The sequence below is a fragment of the Eptesicus fuscus genome, chromosome 7, assembly GCF_027574615.1.
Source record: "Eptesicus fuscus isolate TK198812 chromosome 7, DD_ASM_mEF_20220401, whole genome shotgun sequence".
In the NCBI taxonomy this organism is placed as follows: Eukaryota; Metazoa; Chordata; class Mammalia; order Chiroptera; family Vespertilionidae; genus Eptesicus; species Eptesicus fuscus.
The window spans coordinates 106,657,451-106,672,685 of record NC_072479.1 but is presented as its reverse complement, the minus strand read 5'-3'; the positions used below and the strand labels follow the sequence as shown (position 1 = coordinate 106,672,685).

Below are 15,235 nucleotides of genomic sequence, written 5' to 3'. Positions count from 1 at the left end.
TGCACGTGCTGGACAGGGGTTTATTCCGCGCGGTCCCTGCAGCCCCTCCAGGGGGTAAGAGGCACTGGGGGTGGGCACGTGGACAGACCCACAGTCAGCAAGTCCTTCCAGCCCCTCTGGGCAGCAGGTGCGGCCAGGCTCCCGGGTCCGGCAGCAGCCCTGCCGCGGGCCGCCCGCCAGGCTCTGCTCCTCCGAAGCCGCTCCCGGCGCTCAGGGCGCGGGTCCCGGGCTGGGGCTGTCGCTGGGGCTGTCGCCGGGGTGCTCGGTGGCCGTGCCGGACCTGCGCCTGCCCTTCTGGAGCGTGTAGGCCGACGGCCCCAGGCGCAGGATCTTCCCGCTGCCCAGGCACTCCTCCCCCTTGTAGAACACGGCGAACTGCAAAGGCGGGGCCGTGTCACCACGCCGAGCAGCCAGGAGCCGGGCCTCCCCGACTGTCCTGCCCGGGCCCAGTCCGCCGTGGCGGGTGAAGCCAGCAGGAGGGCCGTGGTGGCTGGGAGAGGGGTGCCAGGGGCAGGCGGGTGCCCGGCTCACTGCCCGGGCCTGTGATCAGGTGCTCGGGTGGGAGGAACGGTGCTGCCCTTCCAGCAGGAAGCCTGGCCACCGGCCCCGACGGCCGCTGAGCGCAGGCTAGAGCCGCCTCCACACCAGGGCCGGGCCGGCCAGGCGACGGGAGTCCCGCCTCCCTCTGGAGCAGAGCGCAGGCCAGGCTGCCACTCACCTGTCCCAGGGCGAGGGCCCGCACAGCCTTCACCGCCGTCACCCACACGGTGCCGTCTTGATTGAGGGTCAGCACGCAGGGCACTGGAGGAAGATGGGCCTTGAGGGGCACTGGCCTGGCCTGTGTGGTCAGCCTCAGGCCCTGGATGCACACACTACTCGGACCCTCAGCCCAGCCCTGCCTTCCCGCACCCTCCCCCTTCTCCCAGAATAAGCGGAGCTGGCTCGGCGCCCCCAGGCCTGCTCCCACGTGGCTGGCGGAAAGGGGCTTGAATGTGCTCCACAATCCCAACAACGGGCTCTGCTGCCCAGGCCCAACGCTCAGGCTGTCCTCCATCCGGCCTCCCTGGGCGAGCCCGCCGCTCGGTCACCTAGCGCCATCTGGTGGTAGAAGCGGAAGTGGCACTCCATCATCTTGTCCCGGACCAGGGCTGCAGGGGGCTCCTCCGCGATCCAGTGCACGCGGTTGGTCCGCAGCAGGTCCCTGTACAGGGCCGGGTGGTCCACCCGGGGGGCCTGCAGGGGAACCCGAAGACCTGACGGCCTGGAGCCTTAGCAGAGTGGCCCTCACCCCAAAGCCTCCTCGCTGCCCCTCATTAACAACGCTAACAGCCAGCGCTGACTGGCGTGTCCACAGTGGAAATGCCTGTGATTCCCGCAGGAGCCTCTGACCCCATTCTGCAGAAGAGGAGACTAAGGCACAGGTCACGGTCACCCTTTGCAAGCAGGGGTGCTGCGACCTGACCCCATGACCTGCCACCGCTCCGCAGAGACCGCTGGACCCCGAGGGCAAGCCCGGCCAGGCCCTGATGCCACCTCCTCTCCACGGGCCTTCCCGCCCGACCACCTGAGTCGTGTCCTCTTGTCAACTCAGAGGAATGGCACCTACTCACAGGACGGACGTGGTGAACGAGTGGCCAGCGTCCGGGAGAGCCCAGGGACACCTTAAGCGACACCCTGCGCTCCTGGGGCCGGCCCCGGGGGTGCGGGAGGCAGGACGCCCCTCCGCCTCACCCTGGCTCTGCAGCGGACGCGGCACCGTCTGCAGGGCAGCCACTCACCACAAACACGTCGCCCTTGGCGCCGTCCTTCTCCACCACGTACCAGGGCTCGCGCAGGCCGCCGATCTTGGCCCTCTGGCCCAACGTGTACAGGAACCAACCTGGGGAACGCTTCCAGTGAGGCGGGCACGGTCCTCTCAACACCCCCACCCGGGGGGGACGGCGGGGCGGGGCTCCATGGACACCAAGGGGCCACCTGGAGGGGCCGGGGCTCCACCACCAGGTCCGCCCTGACTAAGCCCAAGCGCGCCCATCCCGCCTCGGGCCTGCAGGCACCTGACACGGCAGCAGGGCGACTCCTTTAGGCGGGCTGGGCCCTGCGGGAGCCGCGAGCCCCTTGCTGAGCTGCCAGGCGGCTGCGGTTACACAGGTGTGCCCCCTCCCCCACACGAACCACAGCAGGGCTGCCCCTGACCGCTGTGCCCAATCCCTCCTGACTACCTCTGGGCACCCCCACAACAAGACCAGAGGCCAGGCCACCCCTCCCCCCTCCTCCCTCCTCCCTGCCCTCCCGCGACACACGCAGGCGGCGCAGATCACTACGGGAACCACGTGGCCATGCAGCAGAGCCACCAGCTGCCTCACCGAGTCTGGAGCCAGGACAGGTGGGGGCACCTGCAGTTCCGTCCCTGGCAGGTGGTCACCGCCACACGCAAGAACCCACGTCAACGCTGCTGCTGCCCGCGCCGTCCACGCCTCCCACCGCCCGCAGCTCTGCCTCTCGAGCGAACGGGACGGACAGCAGGCCCGCCTGACCCCCCGAGCCGCCCCACGCCCTCCACTCCAGGAGCTCAGGACGAAGAGCAGCGGAGGCTGGTCTCACCTTTGTGTGTCCCCAGAACGGTGTCATCTTCTATGGAAATGAAGCGCCCAGGCCGCGGCTGTAAATACTGAACACAGACACACACACACACACACACACACACACACACGCGCGCACACACACACACGCACACACACACACACACCCGTTACTGCGGGTCCAGGCCCAGGGCGGGGAGGCGCTGTCCCCGCAGCGCGAGCACTCACCTGGAGGATGAACTTTTCGAAATTCCTTTTGCCCACGAAGCAGATGCCCATGCTCTGCAAGGAAGAGGGCGGCCGGAGGTGAAGGGCAGCAGGAGGGTCAGCCCTCCCCAGGCCGGGGCCTCCCGCCCCCAGGCCCACCAGCACCCACACCAGGCCCCGCCCACAGACACCTGGTGGGCGTGCCGGGGGGGCAGCCTCCCAGGTTGGTCCTGTCGCTGACCCTGGGCCTGCCAGCTAAGCAAGCACACGCGTCCCCGCTAAAGCTGCTCAGGCCTCAGGCCACTGCCCACGCGCAGGAGAGACCAGCGCCGAGCGGGAAGTGGGACGGCCAGGCGGGGGCGGAGTCCCCTCAGGAGAGGCCGAGGGTCCCAGCTGGCACACCCTGAGCTGGAGCAGCTCCCTTGAGCCCCCTCAGCACACGGCTTCCCCACTCATCCTGAGGTTTGTGTCTAGGACGTGGGTCCTGGGGTGGCCCCCTCGGCTCCTCCCAGTCACACTCGGACTCGGAGCAGGTGCAGGAGGAGCAGGGTTGGGGGCGGGGCTGGGTGGAGAGAGCAGTGACTAGCGGACCAAAGGCACAGGAAGGTGGACAGCGGCTTCGCTAAGCTCCCTCCGCTGACGGCAGAGCTGGTGTGGAGCACCCCGCCCTCGGGCACCCAGCCCACCCTGGCTGCACCCTGACCCACCCACGCCAGGCTCTCTCTCACGAGGGGCCTTTGCGCATGCCCGTCCCACTGTGCAGTCCCCCACTGTCTACTTAACACGGACTCCCACGCATCGCCTAGGCCTGTCCCTCGTCTCCTGAGGCCTGTGTGGTGGCTCTGCCCCTGCACCAGCATCTGCGCCAGCGCCCACTGCTGCTCCCCTCTCCCCCGCCCCCCCCCGCCCCCCCCATCCTACAGCGGCGCCTGCCTGCTGGGAGCTCCGTGAAGGCAGCACCGAGCAGCAGCACCGCCTGGCTCCCAGGCACCGACAGGCACGCGCCAGCCACGGATGGAGACGGCAGGTCCGCGTGCAGGCTGACAGCGCCCCCACCAGGAGCCCCGTGCCCAGCCCTCACTGCCTGCTCCCTCCTGGCGCAGGGCCAAGAGCACCCCAAGGAGCTACCAAGGCCGCTGGGAAGGCTGCCCACGCCGAGGGGCCGAGCACGGGCGGGGGGAGAAGTCCCGGCCAAGGTGCGCTCTGAAGGCCCGGCGCCTCCTGCCGGGGAACCAGCTCTCCCGGGGCGGCTGCAGGCCGCTTCCCCGTGCGGTGCGGAGGGGCACTCGGGTCCTACCTCCTTCTTCTGCAGCACATGATGAAGTCCATTCTCAGCCGCTATTTTCTTTACAAAATCCTTCGTGAGCCCCCCCAGGGGGAAGAGGGTTCTCCTCAGGGCCTCCTGGGGAACCTGGCTGAGAAAGAAGGTCTGGTCTTTAAAGCTGTCAGCTGCTTGCAGAAGCTTTACCGCTGCCAAGAGGAAGAACAAGAGACGGGGCAGCAGTGAACATCGTGGCTCTCAGCGCCGCCCTCTTCCTCAGACACAGCGCCCCCGTCCGGCAGAGCCGGCTCACACCCTGCCGCGAGGACGAGGAACAGCCGCGGAGTCGGTGCGGGCCTCCTCCCCCGGCTCACCGCTGTTACAACGTACGTGTACAGGGAAGGGCGGGTGCACAGGAGAAGGAACGCTATCCCAGTTCCTACTACCGATGGCAATATTTTCAAAGACACATCCCATGGAGAAACAAGGTTAGAATAAACGCAGCCCGTGGGGAGCTGGGGGGCGGGGCAGCGCAGAGCCAGGCTGTGGGCGTCCTGGCTGTGGTGGAGGACAGGCCTTGGGGCAACGACTCTCTGGGTGCACGTGTCTGTCAGAGCCCAGCAGACCCAGCAGCTTCCTCTGCGGTTTCTCTACTATTCGCTAGTCCTGAGGAGGGCGCTGCAGTGACCCGACTACAGTGCAGAGTGCGATCCTGGCCCCGGAGCCCCGGCTCAGACCGGGCCACTGCTCCCCTGGGCCAGCTCGGTCCTGTGGTGGCACCTGCCGGACGCCCCACTGAGGCCCCTGACCAATGAGATAACTGGTGCCGCACCAGCGGGCAGAGTCCGGCACCGCTTCTCATGCCCACGCTGAGCAGCCTCGGCGAGCTGCCTTCAGCAGCTGCCCGCGTCGTGCTCCCTGTGCAGTTCCTGTTTCCACCCGCGAGCCCGAGCCTGACCCTCCGGTGAGCGGTGTGGGCAGACGTCCCCCGTCTCAGACGAGGGCGCTGAAGCTCAGATCACCCAGTGCCCGCCACTCCTCAAGCCTCGAGAACCCAATGGCAGTGCCGCCCGACCCAGCTGTGTCGTCAGATCTCCCCTCAGCACGGGGCCTGCCAATCCCCGTCCAGGGGCCACATCACGATCCCCCGCCCGGGCTCTCCTGGTGGCGGATGCCCACCCACAGGCCCGGGAGGCGACCCTCCTGAGGAACCCCAAACCAGCAAGCCGGCCTGGAGCACCCCGCGCGGGGCAGGGACGCTCAGCAAGGACCCGGTCCCTCTTCAGAGCCGTCCGCCTGTGCCAGGTGATGGAGCTCCGACTGCACGTTACTCACCATTTCTAACTTCAAATCGGTTTCTGAAAAGCCCTTCTGGCCTCTTAACGTGCTTCTGCTGAAAGACTTCTTCGTCCTCCAAGGACGTCCTCGCGTAGTGACCCGTGGCCACCGCGTCTGCTCCTGGAGGTGTGAACACACAGGGTCGGGTTCTGGACGTGCGCTCGCCGGCCGTGGCCGGCTCCAGCCCCGGCTCCACCCTGGAGGGTTCGCCTCCCCAGCCCAGACCCGGGGAGGGGCCTCTGAGTGACACAGCGCTGCCACAGGTCTCAGGGTCTTTACGGGTCTTTCAAAAGTTACTCTCTCCACTCATGCATTCCAGCTCAAGGAAATACGTCCTTAATTCAGTATAAAAACTTGGTACACACTGAAATACCACCGCGATGATGAGACCATTTACAAAGAAACGTCAATGCCGTGGGAAGAGGCTGATGCCTCGGAGGGGAAGTAATAACACTGTGATCCCACTTTTAACCACACCCCGACGTCCATGCCTTTGACTCTGGGAGTGACACGGCATGACACTCTCCCCTCCTGCTGTTCTGCGGTTTTACATTTTCTTTGCCCTGGCTGGTGTGGCTCAGTGGATGGAGCGCCCGCCTGTGGACCAAAGGGTCCCGGGTTCAATACCAGTCAAGGGCACATGCCCGGGTTGCGGGCTCAATCCCCAGTGGGGGGCGTGCAGGAGGCAGCCGATCCACGGTTCTCTCTTATCACTGATGTTTCTCTCTCTCTTACGCCCTCTCCCTTCCTCTCTGAAATCAATAGAAATGTATTTTAAACAATTGTCTTTCTTTAATAATAAAGATGTACAGGGTGGGCACAGTAGGTTAATAATAATTAATAACATGATTAGTAAGTAAGGAATAATACAGCTCTACACTGTTTCCCACAAGCGTGGCTTCGCCCCCTGCGTGACTGTCATCCCAGCGAAGGGCCTCGGGTGTTGGATGTCAGCGTCCGCTCGGTGCGCACAGCGGAGCCCGCGGCACAGCGCTCCTCTGTGTGTTCTCAGAGGCCTCTCCTGGCAGGCGCAGCGCAACTGACTCGGCACTAGCCCAGCCCACTAGCTCCGTGGGAAACAGACGGGAAGGAACACTTGCAGATTAACTACCTGAAGAGGGACATTTGGGGAGAACACACTATTACATCCTGGTTCAGTTTCTTTCTTTTTATTTATTGATTTCAGAGCGAGAGGACGCAGGAGAGGGAGGGAAGGAGGGGACATCAGTCGGTTGCTCGACTCATTCACAGTCACGGGTTGCCTCCTGTGTGTGCCCTGCCCGGGAATCGAACTGGTGCATCTCTGGTTCCTGGGTCGGTGCTCAACCACTGAGCCACACTGGCCGGGCGGGCGCCCTGGCTGATTTCCTAGCAGAGCAGAAAAGCCCGGAACCTCCGTCCCAGCGCACAGGTGCTGCGGGCGGCGCGGGCGCCTCTGAGGAGCTGAGGCTGCGGTGCGGCCTGCATGCGCTTTTGGTCGGGACGGCTCGGCTCACGCGGGAAGCTCAGACTCCTTCCGAGGACCCAACAGTGGCCCCGGCTCTGCCGAGGTGACGGCGCCTCGGCCTCCCAGGCAAGCGCTCACTCCTGAACAGCTGCCGTGCCTCCCGGGCACACCTCTCCTGCTCGTGGCAGGTCTGCCCCGCTGTCCCGCCCGAACGTGACCCTAAGTCGCCCGCCCGCGCATTGCTGTGATGACCCACAGAGCCCCTCAGCCCATCGGATGGCCCGTCGCCACACACTCACGTCGACGTCAACACTCCCTGCACCTGTCACTCCTTCCTGCCTGCGCCGCCTCAACGGAGCCCACTGGACGGGCACCCAGCGGGCCCTCCCCCCTCAGACGTCTGGGCCACAGGGCGGGCTCGGGGCCGCAGGGGCTCGGCGGACAGACGCGGACACGGTCAGCTGAGGCGCTCACGGCCCGACCTCACCGTCCTGCCCTGGACGTGGAGACTGAGCCGGCAGCGCGTGCCTCTACTCAGTTCCACGTTTTTAAAGCGAGTCCCACATCCAGATCTTACAACCGTTTTATCCTTTGCTTCGTGGGCATCTTCTCAATGACGCAACTCCCATCACCCTCAGCTGCGGTCACGTGAACCACAGCTCTGCAAGCTACTCTGTCCCCATCGCGGGCACCAGTCGAACAGGACAGAGGTGCAGCGGCCCTGGCCCACCCTGGGTCGCCAGCACGTGGGCAGACGGGACGGGTGAGCGACGATGGGCCGGATCAGCGGGGAAGGCCTGAGCGGCCTCGGGGAGCGCACGGTGGTGACCTCGCAGCGGAGGCAGCGGAGCAGGCGGGGCGGCAGGGGAAGGCTCGGCGTGAAGGTGGGAGCCCCGCAGGCAGGCTGGGGAAGAAGGGGAAACGGGGACAGACTGCGGCCGCAGGGCCCTGGCCACAGAGGGCTTCAGAACAGGCCACGGAGACACGGTTCAAACCAGAGCAACAGGACAGAGACACAGGACCCGGAGTCCGGGAAAAGCAGGAACCACTTTCGGAAGCAAGAGAAGAGGTCTCAGTAGGACCACGGGGAGGACGGCAGCCACGGAGCCGCACGCCACCTCCTGGGCCCGAGGCAGGGCGCCCGACACCTCCGAGAACCACACCGCCTCGGAGGGAGCTGCAGAGAAGGCTGGCCCAGGGGCCTCCTGGCCCCGGCCTGTGGCCATAGCGCGCCATCCTCCATGGCCCATGGGCACCACCAGGAAGCCCCTTCTCCGGGGAGACACACGCCATCCCCGATCTCCGCTTCCTTTCCTTCCAAACGATGAAGCTGCTTCCGAGGGTTTGGCTCTGGCTTTCTCTGAAAATCTCACGCCTTTCTCAGGAAACAAAGGAAGCCCATCCGAACCACTTACCAAGGTTGTCCAGAGCGTAACGGAAAAAGCACTTGAACTTGATCTGCTTGTTGCAGACGACGTCAGGGTTGGGCGTCCTTCCTTTCTCGTATTCGTTTAGAAAGTCACTGGAATTCAAGGAAAACAACGCTCACGTCTCAGTGTGAAAGCGTCCTCAAAAGCACATCCGATCAGCGAGTCGTTCGGCGTTTCTCCTTGTCGTACCCAAACTGTAGCTTCCACTAAAGAGGGGCGCCGCGGCACACAGCCGTGGCCAGCATTTCCATCAAACGTGTTTAAAGCGCTGCACTCTGGCCCTGACCGGTTTGGCTCAGTGGATAGAGCGTCAGCCTGCGGACTGAGGGGTCCCAGGTTCAATTCCGGTCATGGGCATGTACCTTAGTTGCAGGCACATCTCCAGTGGGGGGTGTGCAGGAGGCAGCTGATCTGGTGTTTCTCTCTCATCGATGTTTCTAACTCTCTTTCCCTCTCCCTTTCTCTCCGTAAAAAATCAATAAAATATATTTTAAAATAAATAAATAAGGCGCTGCACTCTGCCCTGATCTACACCACCTGCCACACCAGCAGGCCAGACAAGGCTCCGCAGCTCACAGCAGCGGGAGGGGGTGCTCGGCCTGCTCCCTCTCACCCCGCAGGAGGCCCGGCCAGGCAGAGTAGCAAGCTACGTTTGGGAACAAGAAGATGCATAACCTTGGTCCCTCCTGGAGGGATCCATGGTCTAGTGGGGAGGAGGGCGTTATCTTCAGAAGAGGAAGTGGTGGTGAGTGGCAGGTGGGAAGTTCCAGAGCGGGGAAAAGCTGCACTTCCCAGGAGGGGTGTCTGCCATGGGGTGCCCGGAGGCTTCCCTTGCCCTTGAAACAGTAGAGGAGCAGGGAGACCCCTCAGCGGGACACAGAGGGGCAGGGAGGCCCCTCAGCAGGACACAGAGGGGCAGGGAGGCCCCTCAGCGGGACACAGGGGGGCAGGGAGACCCCTCACTGGGACACAGAGGGGCAGGGAGCCCCTCAATGGGACACGGGGGGCAGGGAGCCCCTCACTGGGACACGGGGGGGCAGGGAGCCCTCCCTGGGATGCGGAGCAGTGTTGAAGAGAAGTGCCATGTTTAGCTCGGGACTGTTGAAAGTATGGCTGGACCTTGTTGCTAGAGGCAGGAGGTCGGGCTGGCGTGGTAGCCTCGAACAGGCTGGGGCCTGGGATGGCTGAAGGAGGCGTCCAAGGGGCAGTGACACGTACAGGGTGGGTTACGCTCTCGGGTCAGGAAACCCTCAGGTTCAGTTCAGGCTTCTGCCACTTATTGTCTGAGCCTGGGCAATTTACATGACTTTTCTAAGCCTCAGTTTTCTCATCCTTTAAATGGGATAACACCTTTTAAGGTTATGGTGAGCCTTAATCGAGATGATAAGTTCTTAGCACAGTGTCTATACATTACTCAGCAATGCACATAGCTCTCGTTGTTTTCATTACTGAAAAGACGCACCTGGCCCTAGCCGGCTTGGCTCAGTGGATAGAGTGTCAGCCTACGGACTGAAGGGTCCCAGGTTCGATTCCGGCCAAGGGCACATGCCTGGGTTGCGGGCTCGATCCCCAGTTGGGGGCGTGCAGGAGGCAGCCAATCAATGATTCTCTCTCATCACTGATGTTTCTATCTCTATCTCCTTCTTCCTTCCTCTCTGAAATCAATAAAGAAATATATTTTAAAAAAAGAAAAGAAAAGACGCACCTGGCCGCCAGGTGCAGGCTGAGTGCCGGGAGAGCAGCTGAGGGGACGGCAGGCGCACGGGCACGCGCCTGGAGGCGCCTTCCGGGGAGACCTGGGCATTACTCCCGTGCTAAGTCAGCAGCAGAAACAACTCAGGGCTCAGGAGGAACTAGACTCCTGGCCGGAGTTCACAGAGCGGGCGCAGGTGCCGTGGGAGCTCCCGGGGCTGGGCCTCCCGCACGGGCTCCGGCACCTCTGCCCAAGGGCGCTGGCTGCGGGCTGTCGGCTGACTGCGGCGACGCCTCCCTGGGAAGGGTCCACGATGCGGGACGTCCCTGCGCCTGCCCCCCTCACCTGAACACGTCGTTCCAGTACTCCTTCACGTAAGACACCTGGTGGAAAGGGATGTCCAAGATCTGGCACACTCTGTACGCGTCTTCGCAGTCCTTGTCAGCCGTGCAGACGCCATGCTCGTCCAGGGAGTCCCAGTTCTTCATAAACACCCCCGTCACCTGGTAACCTGGGGAGGGAGGCGTCACAGCGTGGAGCACACACAGCATGAGCCTCGCAGAAAGGGCAGGGCTCCTGGGCCCCGTGCCTGGGCGCTGCTGTGCCTGGCAGGCCCTGCTCTGCCTTCAGAGCTGATGCACACCCCACCCCAGTGCAAGCCAACCCCCTTCCGGACACCCTCTCCTACCCCCTCCAGGTCACAGCAGCTGCTGCACTGAACCTGTCTGAGCAGAATGGAACTGCTTCGCCGTCATGGCCCCACCCTGGGTGGCACAGTGCCTGCACATGGCATGAGCAGATGTGTGCTGAGTGAGTGGAGAGCAGGAATTCAACACAATTTTTCAAAACAAGTAAAAACCACCTTTAACAGAAGAGTGAACTCATTTCTAAAGTTATTCCCAGTTACCACCTAAGATTTAGATTCTAAGTCCTCAGACATCAAGACGATTGAAGTTTTGGCTATTTTATGACCCATTTTTTGCCCTTTTCTGTTGTGACAAACCACCCAACCAAACATTGGAAAGAGCAACCTTAGCCGCACGCCATCTTCGCGAACCCCGCAGGAGCCCGCCTGCGTGAGAACCCCGTTTCCTTGGAGGCGGCTCAACGGAACAGGAGCGGGCATCTGACTGTGAAAGGTTTCACGCAGTGCTCCGAGGACAGAGATCCCAGGACAAAGCTTGGTCTAAACCAGTGGTCGGCAAACTCATTAGTCAACAGAGCCAAATATCAACAGCACAACGATGGAAATTTCTTTTGAGAGCCGAAAACCGACTTCTGCGCGTGGGCCACGAAGTTTCAATCGCACTGTTCGTGCGCGCCCGCACGTGGCATTTTGTGGAAGAGCCACACTCAAGGGGCCAAAGAGCCGCATGTGGCTCGCGAGCCGCAGTTTGCCGACCACGGTCCTAACCTAACAGCCTCCCCAATCAGGGCTCAGGCTGCGCCCTCCACTGGCTCCGGCCAGACCCGCCATGCGCTCCTGCGGCCGCCTCTGCTCCCCGCCAGCCGCCAGGTCCTGGCTGTGAAACCCGCCTCTTCCTTCAAGTCTCGCCACACCCCCTCTGTGATGCCATCATGCCTGCTGCGGTGGGTGCCCAGTTCGCTGTCACGCTGTTTTGCATTTAAGGTCCCTATGCCAAAAAAGCAAATTTGCAGAGAGAAACCAAGATGGCGGCATAGGTAAACACCTGAACTTGCTGCCTCGCACAACCACTTCGAAACTACAACTAAAAGACAAAACGGACAGCATCCAGAACCACAGGAAGGCTGGCTGAGTGGAAATTCTACTACTAGAAGGAAAGAGAAAAGCACAGAGACTCAGAGGAGGTGTGGAAGGCAGAGGTACACGGAAGCGCGCGCGGAGAGGGCTGGCTACTGAGTACATGGCTGGCTTTTTCAAGCGGGAGGGAGACACAAGCTCCAAACTGCTCTGAACTCCAGTTCCGGGCAAGACTCTGGGGACCAGACTCATTCGGGGAGAAACTGGACTGTCTGGCAGAGGGCGGAACTCGAGGGCAGCTTTCTCACAGAGGTGCTTGCAGCGATTACCGAGGGACACTGAGACCCGGGGGCCTCTTAGGGCAAAGCTGACGGGAAGCCATTGCTGTTTGCTCCGTCCTGAGATCCCACCCCACGAAGCCACTGTTGTTTGCTCTGCCCTCAGACCCCACCCCACCCAAGCTGTGCGCAGAGGCTTTTGCATATGAATGGCCTGGTCCTTTGAATTCTAAACTTACCTAACAAACTGCAGCTGAGTCAGTGAGACCCAGAACATCCAAAAGAAGGCCCAAGGCCCCATAGCAGCTTGCATTGCTTCACAGCTAGGCCTCATCTGGGCACCTCCAAACCCCAAACAAAGAAGAGGAATCTGCAGATCTCTCCATAGCTCCTGCTGGGTGGCCTCAGGTTGAGGATAAATTAGGACATCCTTAGAGATACAAGAACCAGCCTATGTAGTGATCAAAGTGGGACCATCCAGATTACAACTCCTTAGATCCATAAGGGACACACTCAGGGGGCAGACTCAGTGAGCACCAAAGCCCCACTGAAGCAAGTCTTGCCTCATAAGGGTGTCTCCAGCACAGAAGTTCTCTCATTGTAGACACAACTGATCCTCACAGCCAATAGGCCTGGAGATCAATTCCTCCCAGTGATACCAACAACAATCAAGGCTTAACTACAACAAGGCAGTGCACACCAGCCCACAAAGGGGTGCACTAAGAGTGTCCACCTCAGGTACCTGGGGAGGCTGAGCCACTGGGCCATATAGGACACCTAGCACACAAAGCCGCTCTATCAACACAGGGAAGCAGCCAAATGTGGAGACAAAGAAACAGGTCACAAATGAAAGAAATGGAGGAAAGCAAACGACTGGATATAGAGTTCAAAACCACGGTTATAAGGTTTTTCAAGAATTTTCTAGAAAAGGCCGATAAATTTAGTGAGACCCTCAAGGATATGAAAAAGGACCAACTAGAAATTAAGCATACATTGACTGAAATAAAAAAATAATATACAGAGATCCAACAGCAGACTAGAGGATCGCAAGAATCAAGTCAACGATTTGAAATACGAAGAAGCAAAAAACACCCAATCAGAAAAGCAAAAAGAAAAAATAACCCAAAAATATGAAGATAGTGTTAGGAGCCTCTGGGACAACTTCAAGTGTACCAACATCCCAGTTATTGGGGTGCCAGAAGAAGAGGGAGAGCAAGATACTGAAAACCTATTTGAAGAAATAACGACAGAAATAGACTGGTGAAAGAAATAGACTTACAAGTCCAGGAAGCACACAGAACCCCAAACAAAAGGAATCCAAAGAGGAACACACCAAGACACATCATAATTAAAATGCCAAGGGCAAAAGACAAAGAGAGAATCTTACAAGCAGCAAGAGAAAAACAGTTAGTTACCTACAAGGGAGTACCCATACGACTGTCAGCTGATTTCTCAACAGAAACTATGCAGGCCAGAAGGGGTGGCAAGAAATATTCAAAGTGATGAATAGCAAGAACCTACAACCAAGATTACTCTACCCAGCAAAGCTATCATTCAGAATTGAAGGTCAGATAAAGAGCTTCACAGATAAGAAAAAGCTAAGGGAGTTCATCACCACCAAACCAGAATTATATGAAATGCTGAAAGGTATTCTCTTAAGAAGAGGAAGAAGAAGATAAAGGTAAAGATAAAAATTATTAACAACAAATACATATCAACAAGTGAATCTAAAAGTCAAGTGAATAAAAAACCTGACAAACAGAATGAACTGGTGAATATAATAGAATCAGGGGCATAGAAAGGGAGTAGACTGACAATTCTTGGGGGGAAAGGGGTCTGAGGGGTGTGGGAAGAGACTGGACAAAAATCATACACCTATGGATGAGGACAATGGGGGGGGCGTAATGGCATGGGGTGGGGTGTGAACCCGGTGGAGGGGAGCTATGGGGGGGAAAAAGAGGAACAACTGTAATAATCTGAATAAAGATTTAATTTTTTTTAAAAAGTCCCTATACCGCTCCCACTGGCTGGTTACTGATGACGTGCACCCACAGCCCTAATGAAGAGCCTGAAGCGTGCCCTACGCTGGGTGACCCCTGGGCGTGCGTGACGTCACCAGTCCTCCCCGTGACCCTGTGAGGTCGTTGTCTCCATTAAAGGGAACCTGCCCCGGCGGGAACCCGCATTCACTCTGTGCTCCTAGCCCGGCCCCACGGGGGCTCCCGGCGCTGCGGCCTCACGGGGAGGGCCCCGCAGGGCTGGGCGGGAGGGACCTCCGCTCCCGAGCCCGGGCCCCTGTGCACTGCACGCGGGTGCCTTCCCGGAGGAGTTCGTCCGCTGAACGGCGGCCGCAGCGACAATAAGCAGACGGCCGTCGGTTCCCGTCGCCCACCGCGCACGGACTGGCGCCTCTCGGGGCGACTGCGCGCGGCCTCGGGGTGAGGTGCGGGCGCCGCCGTCACCGAGCGCAGGGCCGGGACCAGCGAGACGCGCTCGGGGGGACGGGGGTTCTGACTGGTCCCGGCCCGGCGGACGGCGAGGAGCGCGGCCACGCAGGCGCGAGCGGGCTCTCCACGCGGCGCCCTCACCTCTGCGCCGCAGCAGCAGCGCGGCCACGGCGCTGTCCACGCCGCCGGACAGGGCGCACACGACGTGCCGCGCCGCCAGCATCCGCGCCGCCTACTCCGCCACTGCCGCCGCCGCTTCCGCGCCGCGCCGGAAGTCCCGCCCCACGCGGTGCTCCGCGAGTGAGGCCCGGCCGGAAACGTGGGATCCAGAGAGTCGCGTTCCGCCGGCTGACCCTTCCTGGGCTTCCATTCAGGAGTTCCTTCTCCCCAGGCTGAGTGTGTGTGCACCCCTGCCCCCCTCTCAGTACTGACAGTGTGCATGCGTGTGTCACAGTGATCAGCTGCCTCCTGCAGGTCCCCTATCTGGGATCTAGGCTGAAACCTGGGCATGTGCTCTGACCTGGATTCGAACCAGCAACCTCTTGCAGTGTGGGAAGATGTCCAACCGAGCCACATCAGCCAGGGCGCTTTTTCATTTTGTAAAACTGCGGGTGCAGGCCACTAAAGTGATTTCAGGTAGGATTTGAACCATGGTTTGAAAAATGCAGGGAGGAAATGGTACAACAGGTCGGCACCAATGCTTGGCATGCAAATCTCGTTAGTTCTTGGCCGTCTACAAGGTCCCCAGCAGACGTAGTGTTTAAACGTGGATAATTACTAAGGCAAGCCATTTTTTTGAGAATGGAGTGAAACGAGGAAGGCCCCAGGGCCC

General features: G+C 60.7%; 1 protein-coding gene across 1 annotated transcript; it reads right to left on the bottom strand.

The window, feature by feature from the left end:
• TRMU (tRNA mitochondrial 2-thiouridylase) lies at nt 1-14,662 on the bottom strand. Its single transcript, XM_008155416.3, has 11 exons — nt 14,545-14,662; nt 10,301-10,466; nt 8,248-8,354; nt 5,383-5,505; nt 4,084-4,256; nt 2,808-2,861; nt 2,602-2,668; nt 1,779-1,879; nt 1,089-1,233; nt 719-801; nt 1-375 (listed from the first exon to the last, which is right to left on the bottom strand). The coding sequence occupies exons 1-11, from the start codon at nt 14,624-14,626 to the stop codon at nt 211-213; spliced, it is 1,266 nt and encodes a 421-aa protein (XP_008153638.2). The 5' UTR covers nt 14,627-14,662; the 3' UTR covers nt 1-210.
• Nucleotides 14,663-15,235: the final 573 nt, after the last annotated feature.